The sequence below is a fragment of the Natrix helvetica genome (genome assembly GCF_964273705.1).
Source record: "Natrix helvetica genome assembly, chromosome: 1".
NCBI lineage: Eukaryota > Metazoa > Chordata > Lepidosauria > Squamata > Natricidae > Natrix > Natrix helvetica.
The window spans coordinates 366,888,509-366,910,712 of record NC_138548.1 but is presented as its reverse complement, the minus strand read 5'-3'; the positions used below and the strand labels follow the sequence as shown (position 1 = coordinate 366,910,712).

The following is a 22,204-nucleotide window of genomic DNA, read 5'->3' as shown; positions in this document are numbered from 1 at the left end:
TCAAGTTACCATTATACTATTTCCTAGCCCTTGGCACATCATAAAAAGACAAAAACGTGGCCCTAATGCCAGAGGACTGGAAAAGAGCTGATGTAGTTCCCATCTTTAAAAAGATGGGGAGAAACAGATCCAGGAAACTACAGACTATCAGCTTGACCTCAACACCAAGGAAGATTCTGGGGGGAAAATAATGACGCAATGAATCAGCAAACACCAAGAAACATCGGGGCAGAAATTCCAACTTGGGATCTGTTTCAGCCTCCTGGTGCAGGGCTTTGGGAAAAAGCTGGAGGGAAGGACTGCTGGTGGCCAAGAGTCAGAGAGGTTTGTTCCTTGCACTCCCACTGGTCTTCCCTCTGCTTGGGAAGCCTAGTGTGCTGGGTGCAGTCAGGGTAATCTTAAAACGAGGCAACCAATGAGGATTTAAAATTATGAATTTGGTGGTCCGCAGGATTTAAAATTATGAACTTGGTGGTCCCTGAAGTCCAAAAGGTTGGGTATCTAGGTATCTGAGGGTAGAACAAGAAGCAATGGGTGGAAACTAATCAAGGAAAGAAGCAACTTAGAACTGAGGAGAAACTTCCTGACAGTTAGAACAATTAATCAGTGGAACAGAAGTTTCCTCCAGAAGTTGTGAATGCCCCAACACTGGAAGTCTTTAAGAAGATGTTGGATAGCCATTTGTCTGAAACGGTATAGGGTTTCCTGCCTAGGCAGGGGGTTGGACTAGAAGACCTCCAAGGTCCCTTCCAACTCTGCTATTGTATTGTATTGTCTGTCTTGTCTCTATTGATCTATCTACCGATCATCTTTATCAATCTATCATCTATCTACCTATCGTCTATCTATCATCTAATATCTCTATCCATATTTGTCTATCATTATTATCTATATGTAATTATCCATCCTATGTAATTTATCTCATCAATCTGTATGTATCTATATGTATGCATGTATGTATGTATGTATGTATGTATGTACGTACGTACGTATCTATCTATCTATCATCTATCTATCTATCATCTATCTATCTATCTATCTATCAACTATCTATCTATATCATACACATACACACACTTTAGAAACTGCCCATCTCCCCAATGGACTCTGGGTGGTGTTCAGACAAAATTGTTAAAAACATAAAAATTAAATATATTTAACATAGAAGTGTAGGAAGTTAGCACCCACTCACCCCTAGAAAAATGAAATATTTTTGGAAATATTAAAGGGGCAGAATATTTCCCCCTAAAAAGGAGGCAGAAACTCATTCCCCTCACCTTTGTCAATGGACCATTAAGGCCTGAGTCGGTCTATTCATGTTTTTAGGCAGGAAACAGACTCACTCTTAATAGCCCCCACCTTTGTCAATGGGCCATTAAGGCCTGGGCTACTCTACTCTACATAACAAAGAGCTACCCCCTTCAGGTAGAGCCATTTCATTGCACCAGCCACCACTCCAACAAACTTAAAATAAAGAGAACCTACCAAGTTAGCTAAGAAACCCAACTCACACAACCCGCTCCCTAGGAGTCTGATAACCAATCAGGATACATTTCTTACACAGGAACAGGAAACTAAGGTGGGGCCCAACAGAGGGCAAAAAACCCCAGGGACTGAACCCAGAAGGATATTTCTTCCAACAAAGGCAAGGATCATGAAAATTTGACAATAAAAAAATAAAAGTTAGGTGAGGGCCATTGGAACATAACTCCTCTAAAAGTCCCAAGCGAAATAGCAGAATATCACTTGTCAGGGTTTGGCCCTTTTTTAAAAAACCTTCCCTAGATCATTACACACATACAGGAAATGCAAGAGAGTTAACCAAGAAAGCCTATATGGATTCTCACACAAATATACGTTTATTGAAAAATTAGGTCATTACTTTTTCTGAAGCTCTTTCCAAGTTACTCATATAATTTCTGTTTTGTATAGATCCCTTTATGATATGTGAGGGAACTATTATGACTGGAGCCCTTTCCACACTCCATACATTTTTATACCTTCTCCCATGTGGATCCTTGTATGGGAAGTAAGATGAATGGTCTGAGTAAAGGTCTTTCCAAACTTTTGGAAGTTTTTCCAAACTTCCAAACTCCATTCTTTTATAAGGCTTTTCTACTGTACGGATCCTTTTATGTAACATCAGTGATCGATTTTTGTAGAAACCCTTTCCACATTCCACAAAATTATATGGCATGTCCTGTGTGAATCCTTTTATGAGAAGTAAGACAATACCTCCGACTGAATCTCTTTCCACACTCCAAACATTCATATGGCTTCTCCCCGGTGTGGATCCTTTTATGGGAAATAAGCCCACTGGTCTGAGCAAAGGTCTTTCCACACTCCGTGCATTTATATGGCTTCTCCCCTGTGTGGACCCTTTTATGGGTGTTAAGATCACAATTCCTCCGAAAGCCCTTTCCGCATTGCACACATATAAATCCCTTCTGCCTTGTGTGGATCATTTCATGGTGTGTAAGGGAACGTTTTGTTTTCAGCCACTTTCCACATTCCTTGCAACTAAATGGCTTTTCCCCTGTGTGGATCTTTTTATGGGAAATAAGACTACTGCTGTGAGCAAAGTCCTTTCCACACTCTGCACATTTATATGGCTTCTCCCCGCTGTGGATCCTTTTATGGGAAATAAGACCACCGGTCTGAGCAAAGGTCTTTCCACACTCTGCGCATTTATATGGCTTCTCCCCTGTGTGGATCCTTTTATGGATGGTAAGTTTACTCTTCTCAATAAAGGCCTTCCCACACTCCATGCATTCATATGGCTTCTCCCCTGTATGGATCTTGTGATGGTAAGTGAGATAATTCCTCGCAGCAAAACTCTCTCCACACTCCATGCATTTATATGGTCTCTCCCCTGTGTGGGTCCTTTTATGGTTCACAAGCTTACTCCTGTAGGCAAAGGCCTTCCCACACTCCATGCATTCGTATGGCTTCTCCCCTGTATGGACCTTGTGATGGTAAGTGAGATAATTCCTCGCAGCAAAAGTCTGTCCGCACTCCATGCATTTATACGGCTTCTCCCCCGTGTGGATCCTTTTATGGATGGTAAGACCATAGTTCCTGGGAAAGCCCTTTCCACATTGCACACAGTTAAATGCCGTCTGCCTTGTGTCGATCATTTCATGGAGAATAAGGGAACGTTTTGTATTCGGCCACTTTTGAACCTCCTTGCAATGTGGCTTATCTGTGCGACTCCTAATATGTTTAGTAAGTTGACTTCTATGAGCAAAGATCTTTCCACACTCTGTGCTTTTACATGGCTTCTCCCCTATGTGGATATTTTTATGGTAAAAAAGACCACCATTAGAACTAAAGCTCTTTCCACATTCCATGCATTTATATGTTTTCTTCATTGTATGAGTCATTTTATGTAGACTAAAATCACAACTGGTACGAAAGCTTTTTCCACATTTCATATATTTACATGGCTTCTGTCGTGAATGGGACATTTTATGAAAAGTAAGATGATTGCTTGTTCTGAAGCCTTTTCCACATTCCTCACATTCATAAGGCTTCTCTTCTATGTGGATTTCTTTTGGAGATATAAGGGATCTATTTCCAGGCAAAAGATTTAAAGTCCCATTGTATTGGATTGGAAAGTGTTCATTTACATGTAAGTTACCTTTGATTAGTTTCACACTTTCCCAAACATATTTCTTTATATCCCCTTGTTGGGCGAAAAACTCTTGCACTGAAGCATCAATAGAAGATGAGCTTTCCTGGTTCCAGTTATTTAACTGGTTTCTTTCGTGTCTTTCTAATTCCATTTGAATTCCAAATTTCTCCGTTCCATCTTGAGCATTGATCACTTGGAGCAGTTCAAAGGAATCTTGATTCTCCTGCCCGTTATTACCTTCAAAGGAAAAGAATAATCGCTGGTGAAAAACGTCAAACTGTAGGAAGTCATATGAATTTTTGTGGCATTCCAACATATTTCACGTTTGCACGCTTACAATGACATAAGCTAGAGAAACTTTGGAAATATCTGGAAAATCTCTCTGTCTCTACAATTAATCATACATATTCAAATCTCATCCAGACTTAGCTCTCACTTAAGCAATAATCAGAGGAAACATCCAAGGAGATAGTAGGAGATAGCCTAACATTTCTTAGAGTCAGTTCGTTTCAGCAGAGATCTGTAAGAGCTAAAGCAATTTTGAAACAAATCCTTTTTTTTCTACTCAAACTGCCTTCTCTTTGCTATTCATTTTCTCTTGCCGAAATCATATAACTGCAGAGAAAAAAACTCAGGAATACTTCTATTCACTCTCAACACTAGAGTTAATAGAAAACTCTTACCCAAAGAGGCCACGTTCCTATGATTTTCCACCATGACTTCCCAATGCAACTCTTTTTGGGCGGGATCCAGCTGACACCATTCCTCCTCGGAGAAATACACAGCCACCTCCTCGAAGGACACAACATTCTCCTTAATAAGGAAAAACAAAAAAGGCCAGGGAGGGTTTGGGGAGGTGGGGAGTTGTTCCATTATTCACAATTTCCCAAACCACAACTATCTGCTAAATTAAATAGTTATGCTTAAGAAGATTCCAAGGTTTAAGGGAGACGGGAGAAGACAAAAGAGAAAGTTATGTTTATTTCTTGATTGCTATTTCTTTAAGAGAATTTTTTTTTAAAATTGCTTCTTATAAACTAATAGTGGGAAGAATACCCAGCAGAGCAAGTTAACTAGTGGCCTTTAAGAGAAGAATGGAGTGCACTGTACACCTGCTTGACTTCCTGAAGGCAAGAGACAATACAAATCTAGCTTATTATATCCCCACTTACTTGATTTGGAGGTTCAGCCACTGATTCAGCTCCGCCATGAGGACCAGAAAACTTCATTCTATGCTTCCCTGTGAGGAAGACATTCATGATTAATAACAAAATAGAAGGACATATTCTAACGAAGAGAAGGCATAGACAAGGTAAGATAGCTGGGATCTCTCTGAGGAAGCGAAGGACCTTCGGTTACCTCCCAAGGTTTCCTGACTTGACTCAGATACCGTCCTGAAAAACAGATCCTCAGGGGAATTTGATGGATTTCTCCTTCCTTCAGGATCTCTGATTTCCACAGTGAAGGACTTGAAATAGGAGGAAAGAGAAAAGAATAATAATTTATGGACATCACACAACACGGAGAGGATTCTTGTTATCCAAACACAACCTCAAAGCACCCGATATTCAACCAGGAGCTGAGAGAGGAATGAATGGAACTACTGTATTTTTCGGAGTATAAGATGCATCTTTTTTTCTCTCAAAAAAAAGGCTGGAAATCTGGGTGCGTCTTATACACCAAATACAGCATTATTTGCCTCCCGAAGCCCTGCCCCTTCACCAAAATGGCTGTGCATACCCTTATGGAGGTTTTCAAAGAATTCCTCGGGACTGTGGAGGGCAGAAATGAGCAAAAAATGTGGTGTTTTTTGCCCCCCCCCCAGCCCCCAGCAGCACTCTATAATCCTCCATAAGGCTATGCATGCAATTTCTTTGATGGAAAATGGGCCGTTTTTTGTTCGTTTTTGCCCCCCCAGGAGTGCTCTGCAAGCCCCCCCCCCCCAGGCTATTCATGCCTTTTTTTAAAAAAATGAATCCGTTTTTGTGAAAAATGGGCCGTTTGGGGGAGGTTTGCAGAGTGTAAAAAGTTTTTTTCCCCCCTTTTGGAAAGCTCTTTAAATGATTGATGAGAATTACATTGATCAAGTGCTGTGCCAGCAGAAACACCTACCTACCTACTGTATTTCTCTCTCTCTCTATCCCTCTACCTACCTACCTACTCTCTCTCTCTCTCTCCCTATTTACCTACTGTATTTCTCTCTCTATCCCTTTATCTACCTACCTACACTCTCTCTCCCTACCTACCTACTGTATTCCTCTATTTCTCTCTATCCCTTTATCTACCTACCTACCTACCTACCTAACTACTCTCTCTCTCTCCCTACCTATCTACTGTATTTCTCTCTCTCTTTCTATTTCTCTCTCTCTATCCCTCTACCTACCTACCTATCTACCTAACTACTCTCTCTCTCTCCCTAGCTATCTACTGTATTTCTCTCTCTCTTTCTATTTCTCTCTCTATCCCTCTACCTACCTACCTACCTACCTATCTACACTCTCTCTCCCTACCTACCTACTGTATTTCTCTATCTATTTCTCTCTCTATCCCTTTATCTACCTACCTACACTCTCTCTCTCCCTACCTATCTACTGTATTCCTCTATTTCTCTCTATCCCTTTATCAACCTACCTACCTACTCTCTCTTTCTCCCTACCTATCTACTGTATTTCTCTCTATATATCCCTTTATCTACCTACCTACACTCTCTCCCTACCTATTTACTGTATTCCTCTATTTCTCTCTTTCCCTTTATCTACCTACCTACCTACCTACCTACCTAACTACTCTCTCTCTCCCTACCTATCTACTGTATTTCTCTCTCTCTTTCTATTTCTCTCTCTCTATCCCTCTACCTACCTACCTACCTACCCTCTCTCTCCCTACCTATCTACTGTATTTCTCTCTCTCTTTCTATTTCTCTCTCTCTATCCCTCTACCTACCTACCTACCTACCCTCTCTCTCCCTACCTACCTACTGTATTTCTCTCTATTTCTCTCTCTCTCTATCCCTTTATCTACCTACCTACACTCTCTCTCTTCCTACCTATCTATTGTATTCCTCTATTTCTCTCTATCCCTTTATCTACCTACGTACCTAACTACTCTCTCTCTCTCCCTACCTATCAACAGTATTTCTCTCTATCCCTTTATCTACCTACCTACACTCTCCCTCCCTCCCTCCTGTATTCCTCTATTTCTCTCTATCCCTCTACCTACCTACCTACCTACCTACTCTCTCTCTCTCTCTCTCTCTCTCTCTCTCTCTCTCTACCTACCTACCTACCTACCTACCTACCTAACTACTCTCTTTCTCCCTACCTACCTACTGTATTTCTCCCTTTCTCTCCCTGTCTATCCCTCTACCTGCCTACTTTTAGTGAATTAGTGAAACACCTCCATGCCAGAGGAGTCTGGAAGGGAATGAGTGAAGAATTCAAACTCTTTATTCACTTTGTTGGAGGAAATGTCCTTCTGGCGTCCATTCCAAGTAGGGAAAGACACTGGAAACATGGAGGCCGCTTGGAAAGATGGTGTTAACGGTGGAAAGGACCACGTGGTTGAGGTCCTGGGGAAAAGGGGGGTCACATGCCTCAAAGATGTTGAAGAAAAAAAAGGGGTGTTTCTTGCTGAGAGCCCCCGGGTTTTATGCCCTCTGTTGCCCCCCTCCCCTGATGCAATCCTCCCAGGTGCCATGTGGTGAGTTGGATAGAAGGCTAACCCTACCTTTGTTATATAGAATAGAATGGCCCAGGCCCCAATGGCCCATTGACAAAGGTGGGGAGAGCAGAAAGCTGCAAGGAGCTACTTTGTCTTTAAAAACACATTTCTCCCTTTTCATATCCAGAGAAATATAATATTCTGCATTTTTAATATTTCCTAGGATATTTCATTCTTCTAGGACAGGGGTGGCGAACAAGTTCGACAAAAAGAGCCAAAATTTTAAACTGTGAGAGTCAGAGAGCCACACCATGCAGTGACCTGCCAAAACAGACCCGGAAGCAATGTTCCCTCTAATTTTTTTTCGATGTGAGCAGAAAAGTATAGTGTTTGAGCGGCACATTTTCATGCCTGAGCACCCGAATTTTTTTCACAGATGTCACCTAAGACAACAACGAAATCAGTATTATTTGAAACTCAAAGTTATGTTTCTTCAAGGTACCCGCTTAATTCAAAGTGTTATATAATATCAGTATCACTTAACAACGCTCCTGCTTAGCAACCAAAATGTTGGCTCAGAAACTCTGGCATTTGAAGCACGCAACTCTTAAAGCTGTCAAGTTACAAGACCCTTGCACCCCTAACCCTTTAGGGAAAAAAAACCCCAGGGGTCTTCAAACCTGACAGCTTTAACACTTGTGGACTTCAACTCCCAGAATTCCTCCTCCAGTCATGTTGCAGCGACGTCATCTGCGTGGATCTGCTCCATCTTTGCTTTCTTCATTGTGGGCAGGGCTTCTGCTGAAGATGCCGACGAGTACGAGTTGCCACCAGAATAACTGCTGCTACCTCCTCCTCCTCCTCCTCCAACAGAATCACCAGATTTGCTCCTGAGCTCAGCGCTGGGTTACATCTGCCCCCTCCCCCTCCTCCGTGCTTTTGACGAGCCATGAGGCTTTTTTTCCCCTGCTCCCCCCCCCCGCCTTCCTACTGGCTCCTCAAAAGCACGGCGGAGGAGGAGGAGGGGGCAGGGGTAACCCAGCGCTGACTGAGCTCAGCTGCTCCGAGCGGAGAGGAGGCGCCGTTGCCACGCGCGGAGATGCCGGCTGGAGCTTTGGCGGCTTCATCTCAGCCGCAGCGCCGGGCGGCAAATCCGGCAGTGCTGCCTGTTAGAGGAGGATGAGGAGGAGGTGGCAGCAGTTCTTCCGGTGGCGGTGGGGGCTTTGGGGCTTCACAACTAGCCTCAGTCGCCCCGTGCTCCTCAAAGCAAGTCTGGGGAAGTCCTTTGCAGGCGTGGCCCGTTCTAGCTGCCTGCAAAGGACCTCCCCAGCTTCCGAAAGGGAGCGCGCGATCCGAGCCACAGTATACTAAATAATGACAAGAGGCAAAGAGCCTCATTTATTTTGGCCGGGAACCGCATGCGGCTCGCGAGCCGCGTGTTCGCCACCCCTGTTCTAGGAGAAGGGTGGGTACAATTTTAAAGCCCATCTAGACTCCAGAGTCAAAGGTCTCTCACCTCCAATTCGACCTGCTCCTTCTGCTCCTCCGCCTGGCTCAGGAGGAAGCCTTCTGCAAGGGCCACCGCCTGGGAGCTGCTCTCTGCTCCACACTCCCGCACCCAGCTCTCCAGCTCTGGGGGCAGGATAGCCAGGAGCTGCTCCAGAACCACCAGGTCCAGCATCTGGGCTTTGGTGTGCTTTTCTGGTCTCAGCCATCGCCTGCAAATGTCATGGAGTCGGCTGCAAAGTCCTCGGGGACCTTCAGCCTCCCGGTATTGGATGAACTTCCAGGGCTGAACTTCGGAAGGGCGGATGGTTTCCTCCTCCAGGATCTTCTGCCCAGCTCTTGCACAGATCTCCCCACAGCTCCTAGGCTGAACACGAACAGCACAAGAGCCTTTTGGAGCATCTTCACTTGTTAAACGTTGTGTCACCATTCTGTCTCTAGCCTGCAAGGCAACTCCAAGCAGGTCCCAGGAATCTTGTGGATCTCCAAACGCTTTTCATTCATGGGATGGTTTCCGTTGCTGCAGGACTGCTTTCTTTGCTCAAGAGATAATTTTGGCTCCCCAAAAAATGACAAATGGCTTCGAGTTTGTGTGTCTGAGAGGGAAAAGAAAATAAATTCCAAGAATTACAAAGTGGAGAATTCAGCCACTGAACAACCTTCACCCAACCTGCCGGGTGTCTCAAAGCAGGTCATCCCAGTGCAGGGCCCAAGTCCCAACCCCGAGCAGGGCGGGGAAGGAGGCAGCTGGAGAGGCCGCCCTCCTTCTCTCCCCTTCCGGAGAAAGGATCCAGCGCTCAGGGAGCCGGGTGCGAATCCTGCCTCCTCCTGCACGGCTTCTCTTCTCTCCTCTCCTCCTGGGTCTCCGCAAGGTCGACCCTTCTCTCCCCCCCACCTTGGGCTCTTCCCCAGATCGCCTCCGCCGGGGGCGGGGAGGGAGCCTTCCTGGCATCCTCGCCTCCCCCTGCCTGCAGAGGGCGGCAGGGTAACATGGGACCCGTGGTTGAAGCCGGAGAAAGGCCGGCGGCGAGTCTCTTACCTCCTCCGCCTCCCTTTGCACGGGAAGAGCCCCCAACTCACCCGGGGCACGTCTGCATCTCCCCCCGCCAGACCCTCCGGCAGCCTCCTGGCTTAAAGCGAGCGAGCGCGGTGCCCTACAGCGACTAGAGTTTTTGGTGTGATTTCCTTCCCAGCCTCCTCTGGCAAGGTAGGCGTGGCTTTCGACCTCCAGTGGGCCAATGGGGAAGCGCCTGATTTTCCCTTCTCTTGGCAGAAAGCGCCCCCTAGTGGATTTTGCTTTAATTTGCAGGCTTCCCTGCAAAGCGCGGGAAAGAGCGCACCTGAGGGAAGGGAAGGGCAGGGTCCAGGGATGATGGGCGTGGGAGCAGGAGGAAAGGCCCCTATCGATGCCTCCCTGCCCAAGAAAAGCTTTGAAGTCTCCAGAGGTGCCACTTTCTCCAACTTCCTTTCCTTCCTGCCCAGGGAACTGTTGTGGATATGGAGAAACATTTCCCTGGAAGATTTGAACTCGCTTCCCTCAAGAACAGCCGCCCCAAGGCTGGGCAGAGATTGGAGGAGGCCTCAAAAGGATCCAAATCCTGTCAGAAACAGCCGGGCGGTCAGAAGAGGAGGACTAGGAGGTTTCTCTGGGAAACACAGCTCGTGTCTTGCGGTTTTTGCGACAACCTCCGGTCTTAAGTAGAGGAAGGTACAGGCAGGGAAGCCACAATCAGGGAAATGATTTTTATTCATTTTTTAAAAATTTTCTTTAATTCAATACATACAGGTGCTCCTTTTCAAATCATTCCCTGAGCCTCAAAGCGAGCAAAAAGGCCAGATCAGTGACCAGTCAGTGCCCGAGGAAAGACTCTGAAGGGGGGAAAAAACCCAGTTCCAAAATAGAGGAAGCCCATGGACATTCCAGAAATTTTACCTCATAAACAGGCTCTTTAATTGAGAAATGAAGAGGGGAAGGGGCCCTTTTCATCTCTGACTGGAGAAAAGGTGGAATTCCATAACTAAGAAAGGAAGGTCGTGGAAAAGGAATATAAATCTAAACTACGATGATGGGAAAAAAACATTTATGCATAGGGATTGAGTAGAAAATTCACCTCAACAAATGTGACTAGGAAGTGTAGGAGGTTATCACCCAGCCCTCTCCCAGAAAAATGAAATATCCTAGGAAATATTGAAAAGGCAGAATATTTCTCTGGATGTGAAAAGAAACATGTTTCAAAAAGACAAGGTAACTCTCCCTGCAGCTTCCTGTCCCCATCTTTTGTCCATGAGCCATTAAAGCCTGAGCCATCCCTTTACATAATAAAAGAGTTCTCCCCTTCAGCTCCAGGGGGACGGGAATGAAGGCATGATAATATAAGCCTTTACTTAACTGACCACATGGCATCTGAACTCAACCAAACCTGGATTCAGAACACAGCCTAGAGGGTTGCCCTTGCATGGACTCATGTGAGTCTGACAACCAATTAGAATACATTTCTTAGACAGGAACAGGAAACAGATAGGAGGGGCCGAACAGATTATAAAAAGCCCTGCAAGCCCCTCCCTCGGCTCTTCTTCTTCTTCTTCTTCTTCTTCTTCTTCTTCTTCTTCTTCTTCTTCTTCTTCTTCACCCAATACCTGGAAGCATGTGATCACCTTTTTCCCCAGGACCTCCAGCCATGCGGTCCTGTCCACCATTAAAACATTAAACCATCTTTCTAAGCAGCCTCCATGCCTCCAGTGTCTTTTTCCCCACTTGGGGGCGAACCCAGAAGGACATTTCTTCCAACAGAAGCTTAAGCCTTTCAGAGAATTTAGCACAGAGATTAGACTATAAATAAAAGGGGAACCAGGTGCAAATCCTGCCTCCTCCTTGCCCAGCTTCTCTCCACTCCGGCTGGGCCTCCACAAGGCCAACTCTCTCCCTCCACTTGGGCTTTTCCTCGGAGAAGAGGCAGGAAGGGATCCCCGGCACCTTCCAGCCATCCCTGCTTCCCCTTCATGCAGAGGGTGGCTGGGGAAGGGGGATCATGAAAAAGGAATATAAATCTAAACTATGATGAGGAAAAAAAGATGTTTACATAGGGATTGAGTAGGAAATTCACCTCAACAAATGTGACTAGGAACCTTAAGCCCTTTGGAGAAATTAACACACACATATATCATTACACCATAAAGAAAAAGAGAAAAATATAAATAAGAAGAGATGAAGACTCCATTGGTATGAAGAGATTCAAACACATTTGCAGACAACAGTGACACACAAAGAGCTAAAGTGAGCAAAACAAAGAATTTAAAAGGATGGAAAAGTGGTTTAAAAATTCATTTAAAAAGAATGGAGGTAACATCTGCTGTGTGTGTGATGTATGTATGTGTATGCATGCATGCGCATGCATGTATATGTGTGTGTGTGTGTATGTATGCATTGTGTCACATAAGTCATATATAAAGTCTCCCTTTATTTATTGTCATATATAAAGTCTCCCTTTATCAGCACAAATGCAACATATATACATATATGCATATATACATATATACATATATACATATATACATATATGTGTCTGTGTGTGTGTGTGTGTTTGTGTTACAACCCCTGGTATGCCCAAATATGGGAGGGAGATCACTCCTCCCTCTTTCTGTCTTTCGGCTCATCACAGAAAACCATGCAGGCAGAAACCCATATTTTTATTTTTAATGTTGCCTTTTTATATTTGTGTTGTATTTGTGCTGATAAATAAATAAAGGGAGACTAGTATGGATCCATTTCAAGCTATTTAGCTCTCATCAGCTAGCCATACCCTTACTGGGATTTGAACCCAGGCTGTATATATATTAGCCAGGAGTCTTAGCCACTAAGCCACGGGCTCTCTTCCTTATCAGTTGAGCCAGGGAAATAGGTATGTATTTGTGTTATAACCCCTGGTATGACTAAATATGGGAGGAAGGTCACTACTCCCTCTTTCTGTCCTTCGGCTTATCACAGAAGACCATGCAGGCAGAAAACCATATTTTTATTTTTAATGTTGCCTTTTTATATTTATGTTGTATTTGTACTGATAAATAAATAAAGGGAGACTAGTATAGATCTATTTCGAGCTAATTAGCTCTCATCAGCTAGCCATACCCTTACTGGGATTTGAACCCGGGCTGTATATATCTTAGGCAGGAGTCTTAGCCACTAAGCCACGGGCTCTCTTCCTTATCAGTTGAGCCAGGGAAATAGGTATGTATTTGTGTTACAACCCCTGGTGTGACTAAATATGGGAGGAAGGTCACTACTCCCTCTTTCTGTCCTTTGGCTTATCACAGAAGACCATGCAGGCAGAAAACCATATTTTTATTTTTAATGTTGCCTTTTTATATTTGTGTTGTATTTGTACTGATAAATAAATTCTGCCAGCAGCAAACTGGAGAGGCAAGATAAGTACCATGATGACAAGTGCACCATTGGCATTGCTAAAGGAACAGCCGAGGCACAGATCCTCCTGAAGAAAATGTCTATCTGCTTGCAAAACGTTGATTGCAAGCCTCGCAAACCAGATGTCTCCTGCACATCCATGGAGTGATTATCCTCACTATATTGTGAGGGTTTGGTCGTCATCCCTCCCCCCTTTTTTTACTTTCCCTAGATCATTACACACATACAGGAAATGCAGAAGAGTTAACCAAGAAAGCCTATATGGATTCTCACACAAATATACGTTTATTGAAAAATTAGGTCATTACTTTTCCTGAAGCTCTTTCCAAGTTACTCATATAATTTCTGTTTTGTATAGATCCCTTTATGATATGTGAGGAAACTATTATGACTGGAGCCCTTTCCACACTCCATACATTTTTATACCTCCTCCCATGTGGATCCTTGTATGAGAAGTAAGATCTGAGGTCTGAGTAAAGCTTTTTTCCAAACTCCATGCTTTTATAAGGCTTTTCTACTGTACGGATCCTTTTATGTAACATCAGTAATCAATTTCTAAAGAAACGCTGTCAAGCCCCATATATTTCTATTGGGACGCTGGCATTCTGGTGGGAGTAGGGAGGATTGGATAGATCTCTATATGAAGTTTCTGTTTCTTGCATCACTGTACTGAGGTGTGTGTGTGTGTGTTTGCGCTGCTTTAAATGGCTGTTTTTAAGAGTAAAGTTTAATTCCTGCCAAGACCTCTTGCTATCACAAGCCTGTCAATAAAAGCTCCTCTTGGAGTAACTTCAGTTTCAAGAGCCCTGCTTTCTTGGGAAGATTGGAGAGGCAAGACTTTACAAACCCTTTGCACATTCCACAAATTTATATGACATGTCCTGTGTGAATCCTTTCATGAGAAGTAAGACAATACCTCCGACTGAAGCTCTTTCCACACTCCAGGCATTTATAGGGCTTCTCCCCTGTGTGGATCCTTTTATGAGAAGAAAGACAATCACTCCGACTGAAGCTCTTTCCACACTCCATGCATTTATAGGGCTTCTCCCCTGTGTGGATCTTTTTATGGGAAATAAGACCACCGGTCTGAGCAAAGGTCTTTCCACACTCTGCACATTTATATGGCTTCTCTCCTGTGTGGATCCTTTTATGGATTGTAAGATCACAATTCCTCCGAAAGCCCTTTCCACATTGCACACATATGAATCCCTTCTGCCTTGTGTGGATCATTTCATGGTGCATAAGGGAATATTTTGTTTTGAGCCACTTTCCACATTCCTTGCAACTATACGGCTTTTCCCCTGTGTGGGTCCTTTCATGGATTGCAAGTTTATCCCTCTGAGCAAAGGATTTCCCACACTCCATGCATTTATATGGCTTCTCCCCGGTGTGGATCCTTTTATGGGAAATAAGCCCACCGGTCTGAGAAAAGGTCTTTCCACACTCCATGCATTTATAGGGCTTCTCCCCTGTGTGGATCCTTTTATGGATTGTAAGATCACAGTTCCTCTGAAAGCCCTTTCCGCATTGCACACATTTGAATACATTCTGCCTTGTGTGGATCATTTCCTGGAGAACAAGGGAACATATTGTTCTGAACCAGTTTCCATGGTCCTTGCAATTATGTGGCTTCTCCTCCGCATGGCTCCTATTATGTTTAGTAAGTTGACACCTGTGAGCAAAGGTCTTTCCGCACTCCATGCGTTTTTGTTTTCCTTTGTGGATCTTTTTATGATAAAGAAGACCACCATTTGACATAAAATTAGCTTTGATTAGTTTCACACTTTTCCTAATATATTTCTTTATTTTCCCTTGCTGGGCAAGAAAGTCTTGCATCGAAGCATCAATAGAAGATGAGCTTTCCTGATTCCAGTTAATTAACGGGTTTCCTTCATGTTTTTCTACTTCCTTTTGATTTGCAGACTTCTCCATCCCACCTTCAGCATTGATCACTTGGAGCAGTTCAAAGGAATCTTGATTCTCCTGCCCGTTATTACCTTCAAAGGAAAAGAATAATCGCTGATGAAAAACATCAAACTGTAGGAAATCTTAATTCTTAATTTTTCCAATACATTGCACATTTCCATGCTTTCAATGACATGGTATAGAAATTACAATTTCTATACTAATCAACTATAGAAGCGTTGCAAATATCTAGAAAACATCTCTTTCTCTACAATTATACATACGTATTCAAATCTCATCTAGACATAGCTCTCACTTTAGCAATAATCAGAAGAAACATCCAGGAAGGGGATTGGGAGATAGTCTAAGATTTATTAGTCAGTTAATTTCAGCAGAGATCTGTGAGAGCTAAAACAATTTTGAAACGAATCCTTTTTTTTTTCTATCCAAACTGCCTTCTCTTTGCTATTCATTTTCTCTTGCCAAAATCACGGAGCCGCAGAGACAAACACTCAGTAAATAGAAATACTTCTATTTACTCTCAACGGTAGAGTTAGGAATAGCAAACTCTTACCTAGAGAGACCACGTTCCTATGGTTTTCAAGCATGACTTCCCAATGCAACTCTTTTTGGTCAGGACTCAGCTGTGACCACTCCTCCTCAGAGAAATACACAGCCACCTCCTCGAAGGATACAACGCCCTCCTGAACAAGAAACAACAAAAAAGGCCAGGGAGGGTTTGTTCCATTGTTCACAAATTCCGAAACCACAACTATTTGCTAAATTAAATAGTTATTTGCTAAATTGTTATCTTGATAAGATTCCAAGGTTTAAGGAAGATGGGAGAAGACAAAATAGAAAATTGTGTTTATTCCTTCATTCCTATTTCTTGAAGAGATTTTTTTAAAAAAATGCCATGTAAACTAATAGTAGGAAGAGTACCCTGCAGAGCAAGTTTACTAGAGCAAGTTAAAAAAAAACATTTCCTCTTAGGTATAACGACGACTAAATACAAAAAAGAGACCCTATATCTAATCTTACATATAATTACAGCGTCTAGGATTGCATTCGCGCAAAGAATAAGGCTACACCAAATGAAGTTGGAATAATAAAGATTCTAGACTGCGCCGAGATGGACAAGTTAACTAAAGAAATCCAAGGAAAGAAAGAGACAGAATATTATTTAGTATGGGGGAAAATGGTACAGGTGGTTGGAGGAAAGAAACAAAGATTAACGTTAGAACCTAAGAAAGAGAAACATTATAATCCAAGGGGAAATGTTACACAAGCAAAAGAAGGACAAAGTTTGCCTGATGTGTATAGCCAAAAATGGATAGATAAGTAAATGAAAATGAAATAAGAGGGTGGGGAGAGAAGAATGGAGTGTACTGTACACCAGCTTGACTTCCTGAAGGCAAGAGACAATACAAATCTAGTTTATATCCCCACACTTACTTCATTAGGAGGTTCAACCATCGATTCATCTCCGACATAAAGACCAGAAACCTTCATACTATGTTTCCCTGTGAGGAAGACATTCATGATTAATAAGCATAAGTATAATCTTTATTGTCATTGTACTTAAATACAACGAAATTGGTTATATAATAGCAAAATAGAAGGATATATCCTTCTTAAGAGAAGACACAGACAAGGTAAGTTAGCTAGGATCTCTCTGAGGAAGCGAAGGACCTTCGGTTACCTCCCAAGGTGTCCTGACTTGAATCTTCCTCAGATACCGTCCTGAAAAACAGATCCTCAGGTAAATTTGATGGATTCCACCTTCCTTCAGGATCTCTCATCTCCACAGTGAAGGACTTGAAATAGGAGGAAGGAGAAAAGAAGAATAATGTATGGACATCATACAAAATGAAGTAGATTCTTGTTCTCTGAACACAACCTCAAAGTGCCCAATATTCCTCAAGGAGCTGAGAGTGGAATGGAACTATGTCCTACAAGAATTAGTGAAACACCTCCATGTAGTACGAATGCCAAAGGAGTCTGGAAGGGATTGGGTAAAGAATTCAAACTCTTTATTCCCTCAAAGCTCATCTAGACTGCAGAGACAAAGGTCTCTCACCTCCAACTCGACTTGCTCCTCTGCCTGGCTCAGGAGGAAGCCTTCCGCCAAGGCCACCGCCTGGGAGCTGGTCACTGCTCCACAATCCCGCACCCAGCTCTCCATCTCTGGGGGAAGGGTAGCCAGGAGCTGCTCCAAAACCACCAGGTCCAGCATCTGGGCTTTGGTGTGCTTGTCTGGTCTCAGCCATCGCCTGCAAAAGTTGTGGAGTCGGCTGCAAAGTTCTCGGGGACCCTCACCCTTCTGGTATTGGAGGCTCCTGAAGTTGCAGGGCTGAACTTCTGAATGGAGGATGGTTTCCTCCTCCAGGAACTTCTGCCGGCTTTTTTTCCTGATCTCCCCACAGCTCCCAGGCTGAACAGCACAAGAGCCTTTTGGAGCGGCTTCACTTGCTAAAAGTTGTGTCTCCATCCTTTCTCGGGGCTGCAAGGCAACTCCAAACGAATCTTTTCTTGCGGATCTCCAACCGCTTTTCATTCATAGGATGCTTTTTGTTTTGGCAGGACCGACCACCGCAGGTTATTCTGCTCTCTTTGCCCAAGAGATACTTTTGCCTTAAAAACATTAGAAATGGCTTTGAGTTTGTGTATCTGAGATGGAAAAAAAAAAGAAAAGCCAAGAATTAGAAAGTGGAATTCAGCCACTGAACAACCTTCACCCAACCTGCCCGGAACCCCAAAAGGGTCATCCCAGCGCAGGGCCGGGAAGGAGGCAGCTGGAGAGGCAGCCTCGCTCCTCTCTCTCTTCCTGAGACAGGCTCGGGCTCTCGGGGAGCCGGGTGCGAATCCTGCCTCCTCCTCGCCCGGCTTCTCTCCTCTCCTGCTGGGTCTCCGCAAGGCCGACCCCCCCATCCCCCTCCCTCGGGCTCTTCCCAGGACACGGGACGGGAAGGAACCTCCGGCGCCTTCCAGGCATCCCCGCTTCCCCCTTCATGCAAAGGACGGCTGGGGAGCATGGGACCCGGGGTTGAAACCGCAAAAGGGCCGGGAAAGAGTCTCTCCTCCGCCTCCCTTTGCCCGGGAAGAGCCCCCAACTCACCCGGGACACGTCTGGATCTCCCCCACCCCACCCACTAGACTCTCCCGCAGGCTCTCCGCCTCCTGCGGAGCCCCAAGGGTTAAGGAGAGCGAGTGCGGCGTCCTAGAGCGGCAAGGCTCTATGATGTCATTTCCTTCACGTCCTCCTCTACAAAGACTTTTGTCCTCCTGTGGGCCAATAGGGAAGCACCTGATGTTCCCTTCTCTTGGCTGACGGCGCCCCCTAGTGGATGTTGCGTAAATTTACAGGCTTCCCTGCAAAGAGCGGGAAAGAGGAGCGCGCCTGAGGGAAGGGCAGGGATGATGGATGGTCGTGGGAGCAGGAGGAAAGGCCCCTCTCTGTACCTCCCTGCCCATAGAAAAGCTTTGCGGTCTCCAGAGGCGGCACTTTCCCCATCTCCCTCTCCTTCCTGTCCGGGAAATGGTTTGTGGAGATGGAGAAAAATCTCGCCAGAGGATTTGAATTCGCTTCCCTCAAGAACAGCCACCCTGTAGTCTGGGCAGAGATTGGGGGAGGCCTCAAAAAGGTCCAAAAACCCTAGAAAATTCTAGATTTTGAATATTCTATATAAAAGGACACAAAAACAATTATAGTCAGATTAAGGTTGAGATATAATAATTGTGATGTACGTGAGTGTAGGTGAATTTAAAATATGCGGTTTGATATGAAAAGCAGGTGGTGACTGGAAGAGATGCATGGAAATACTATAACCAACTGACACACTTTCTACAATTTGTAATGGAAGATAGGTTTTTTTATTTTTATGTTTGTCTTTGTTTAAAAACAAATAAAAATTGTTTTTTTTTTTTAAAAAAAGGTCCAAATCAAAGGTGTTTTGCTCCCGGTTCGGCTCGGATCAATCAAACCGATAGTAGCAGTGGCGGGAGCCTCCGCCCACCTGTCCGGATGCTTCTGTGCATGCGAAGAAGCTTCTGTGCATAAGCATTGTGCATGAGCACGCACGAACTAGTAGTAAAAAAATGGGAAACCCACTACTGGTCCGAATCCTGTCATAAATGGCAAGGCAGTCAGAAGAGAAGGACCAGGAGCCTCTCTGGGAAACCCATCTTATGTCTTGCGGTTGTTGCAAACTCTGGTCTTAAGTGGAGGAAGGTGGGACACAGGCAGGGAAGCCACAATCACAAAAATGATTTTTATGCATTTGTTTTTTATTTCTTTAATTCAATACAGACAAGTGCCCTTTTCAAATCATTTGCTCAGCCTCACAGCGAGCAAAAAGGGCAGAGACCCCTCCCACAACTTCTGATGAATACCCTGGCTGACCAGTCTTTGATGCCCACAGAAAGACTCTGATGAAAAAGAAAAAACCAGTTCCAAAATGGAGAAAAAGCTGAAACCTATGGATATTCCAGAAAGGTTACCTCATAATGAGGTAAAATTTTACATAGGAATTGAGTGGGATATTCACCTCAACAAATGTGACTAGAAAGCTTAAGCCGTTTGGAGAATTTAAAGCAGATATATCATTAGTACCCAGATTGCTGGTGACAATATGCTAACTTTGTAAACTGCTCAGTGTTATGAAGCATTGTAGAGTGATAGATAAGTCTAAGTGGAATTGTCATTGCTATATAGTTTCTCCCGAGCATGGATCATTTTGTGAGAAGTAAGATGACTATTCAGAGCAAAAGTCCTTCCACACTCCATGCATTTATATGGCCTTTCACCTGTGTGGATCATCTTATGGCGAAGGAGGTCACATTTTCGAACAAAGGTTTTTCCACAATCCATGGATTTATATGGCTTTTCTCCTGCGTGGATCATCTTACGGCAAAGAAGATGACTATTTTGAGCAAAGGTCTTTCCACACTCCATGCATTTAAACGGCCTTTCCCCTATGTGGATCAACTCATGGGAAATAAGACTACGATTTTGAGAAAAGATCTTTCTACGCACCATGCATTTTTTCCGTGAATTGCTTTTTGAGATGTACAGAAGTTATTTCCAAGAGAAAGAATGAATGTCCCATTGTAATTTTCTCCATTGTATTTTCTTATAGCATCTTCTCTTTTGTTTTGGGTTAAATAGTGTTCATTTACATGTAATTTGGGTTTAATTAGCCTCACATTTTTCCCAATATATTTGTTCCTTATTTTCTCTTGTTGGGCAAGAAAATCATGAATGAGAGCATCAGTGGAAAATGAGCTTTCCTGATTCCAATTATTTGGCTGGTGTCAGGCCTGTAATTCTGTTTCTTTTAGGATCTTTGGCCTGCCACATATTTAAAACATATATATATTATGCTGTTTCATTGGTATAGTAGTTTGGAGGGGGGAATAGAAAGGAGTAGGATTGTGGAATGTATTGTTATGGATTTCTTAGAAGCTCAAGGTCGTCTTTTGTCTCCGCACCTCGACACCTGGCCGGAAGAAGAGGGGTGTACATGCCAGCGTGGAAGATGAAGATTGGCCCATGTGATGAATTATGGGGTGTGGGGATAGATGATGAACTTTTAACTGGGTGAATTCACCGGATGTACGTTAGAGTTGAAATTCAACAGCATAATGCCAAAATGCCTGTCTTATTAAATTGGAGTTTTAAGGATCACTTTGCCTTGGACAATGATTTAATTCTGCATGATATTTGGAACGCTGACAGCTGGTTTCTTTCATGGCTTTCTAATTCTATTTGAATTCCAAAGTTCTCCGTTCCATCTCGAGCATTGACCACTTGGAACAGTTCACAGGAATCTTGATTCTCCTGCCTGTGATTACCTTCAAAGGAAAAGAGAAACGAAAATGATAAGAAGGTTAGAGAAAAAGATCAAGTAAGAAAAAAACAAATGCACCGGCATAAAACAGGTGATACCTAGCTCAACAGTAGTAAGTGCAACAGGGATTTTGGAGTCCTAATGGACAATCACTTCTACTTCTTGTAAACTCATAGTTAGCCCGGGGGGGGGGGGGGTTACCTAGCAGAACAAGTTAACCAGTAGCCTTTAAAAAACATTTCCTAAACAGAATCAGAGGATAGAAAAGACAAACTATCATGTCCCAATAATATTCTACAGAGGAAGCTGTATTAAAAGCAACTTGAACCTACTATTACGCTTTCTATGTCGCTCAGGAACACAAAAATAATCCAGTCCAAACAGGAGGGGAAATAGAAGGAGAGAGCACTCTGCACACCCGCTTTACTTACTGAAGGAAAGGGATAATACAAAACTAACGATTTTTCCCTTTCTTACTTGATTTGGAGGTTCAACCACTGTTTGAGCTCCATCATAAAAATCCGAAAACTTCATTCTTTGTTTCTCTGTAAGGGATAAATGCATAACTAACAAAATAGGAGGAGATATTCTATAGAAGACAAGAGATAGTGAAGGTAAGACAGATAGGTAATCTGAAGATCCTTCGATTACTTCCTGAGGTGTCCCGACTTGGATCTTCCCAAGGGATCCTCCTGATAAATGGATCCTGAGGGAGATTTGATGGATTCTTCTTTCCCGCAGGATCTCTGATTTCCACAGTGCAGCACTTCAAATCGGAGGAAGGAAAAAAAGAAGCAGTATTAATGTACATCACATGAAATAAAGTGGATTCCTATATTTGGAAGTCAAACTCAAAGCCATGTGAAAAAATGTCTTAGAGATCGAATGTTGCCGAAACCCTTTTTTCCGTCACAAAAAGTTGGTGGAAATGTCTGTACATCATAGAAAGCGAATGTTGCCAAAACCCCATCCACCCACCAGCTTCCACCATTCGGCCTCTGCCTCCCAGCAATTTACCTCCTTGCAGCAAGCAGCCTGGTCAGCTTCAGCACAGCCTGATTTAGCAGAAGCAGCTGATTGGAGGTTAGTTCTACCTTCCAGAATACCTCCTATTCCAGGCTGGGGGGATCGCCTCCACCCATCACCGCTACCACCTATCACCGCCTTCACGGGTCCCATTTCAGCCTCCAAATGTCCTGTTTTTGCCCTCCACACACCCCATTTCTGACC

General features: G+C 43.8%; 2 protein-coding genes across 6 annotated transcripts in view; both read right to left on the bottom strand.

Moving 5' to 3' along the window:
• The window catches only part of LOC309391935 (uncharacterized protein), a 51,840-nt gene extending 33,516 nt beyond the window's left edge, over positions 1–18,324 (bottom strand). Inside the window, exons 1-6 of one of the 3 annotated variants that reach the window (XM_081952793.1) lie at positions 18,244–18,324; positions 17,206–17,795; positions 16,828–16,942; positions 16,581–16,648; positions 15,700–15,829; positions 13,698–15,217 (exon numbers count right to left, since the gene is read on the bottom strand). In XM_081952793.1, the coding sequence (XP_081808919.1) occupies positions 14,088–15,217; positions 15,700–15,829; positions 16,581–16,648; positions 16,828–16,942; positions 17,206–17,682 (1,920 nt within the window). In that variant the 5' untranslated portion in view covers positions 17,683–17,795; positions 18,244–18,324 and the 3' untranslated portion in view covers positions 13,698–14,087. Of the gene's footprint in view, positions 1–13,697; positions 15,218–15,699; positions 15,830–16,580; positions 16,649–16,827; positions 16,943–17,205; positions 17,796–17,868; positions 17,918–18,243 lie in introns of those variants that run through there. The other 2 variants (XM_081952794.1, XM_081952795.1) reach the window with 2 other exon arrangements.
• On the bottom strand, positions 1,837–19,932 carry LOC309391783 (uncharacterized protein). Of its 3 annotated transcripts, XM_081952517.1 has the most exons (7): positions 19,433–19,932; positions 9,840–9,999; positions 8,811–9,396; positions 4,994–5,102; positions 4,807–4,874; positions 4,318–4,447; positions 1,837–3,871 (listed from the first exon to the last, which is right to left on the bottom strand). In XM_081952517.1, exons 3-7 carry the CDS (start codon positions 9,228–9,230, stop codon positions 2,187–2,189), a joined length of 2,412 nt encoding a protein of 803 aa, XP_081808643.1. In that variant the 5' UTR covers positions 9,231–9,396; positions 9,840–9,999; positions 19,433–19,932; the 3' UTR covers positions 1,837–2,186. The 3 variants fall into 3 exon arrangements, with proteins under 3 accessions (XP_081808643.1, XP_081808642.1, XP_081808644.1); XM_081952516.1 differs by lacking the exon at positions 19,433–19,932 and having other exon boundaries at positions 9,840–10,033; XM_081952518.1 differs by lacking the exon at positions 19,433–19,932 and having other exon boundaries at positions 9,881–10,032.
• Positions 19,933–22,204: the final 2,272 nt, after the last annotated feature.

Coding starts and splice junctions, on each gene's coding strand:
- LOC309391783 (XM_081952517.1), bottom strand. CDS start 9,230: ATGGTGACACAACGTTTAACAAGTGAAGATGCTCCAAAAGGCTCTTGT. Junction 5,103..8,810: donor AGGAGCAGGTCGAATTGGAG/GTGAGAGACCTT, acceptor TCCTATTTCAAG/TCCTTCACTGTGGAAATCAG. Junction 3,872..4,317: donor TAGGAACGTGGCCTCTTTGG/GTAAGAGTTTTC, acceptor TTTCCTTTGAAG/GTAATAACGGGCAGGAGAAT.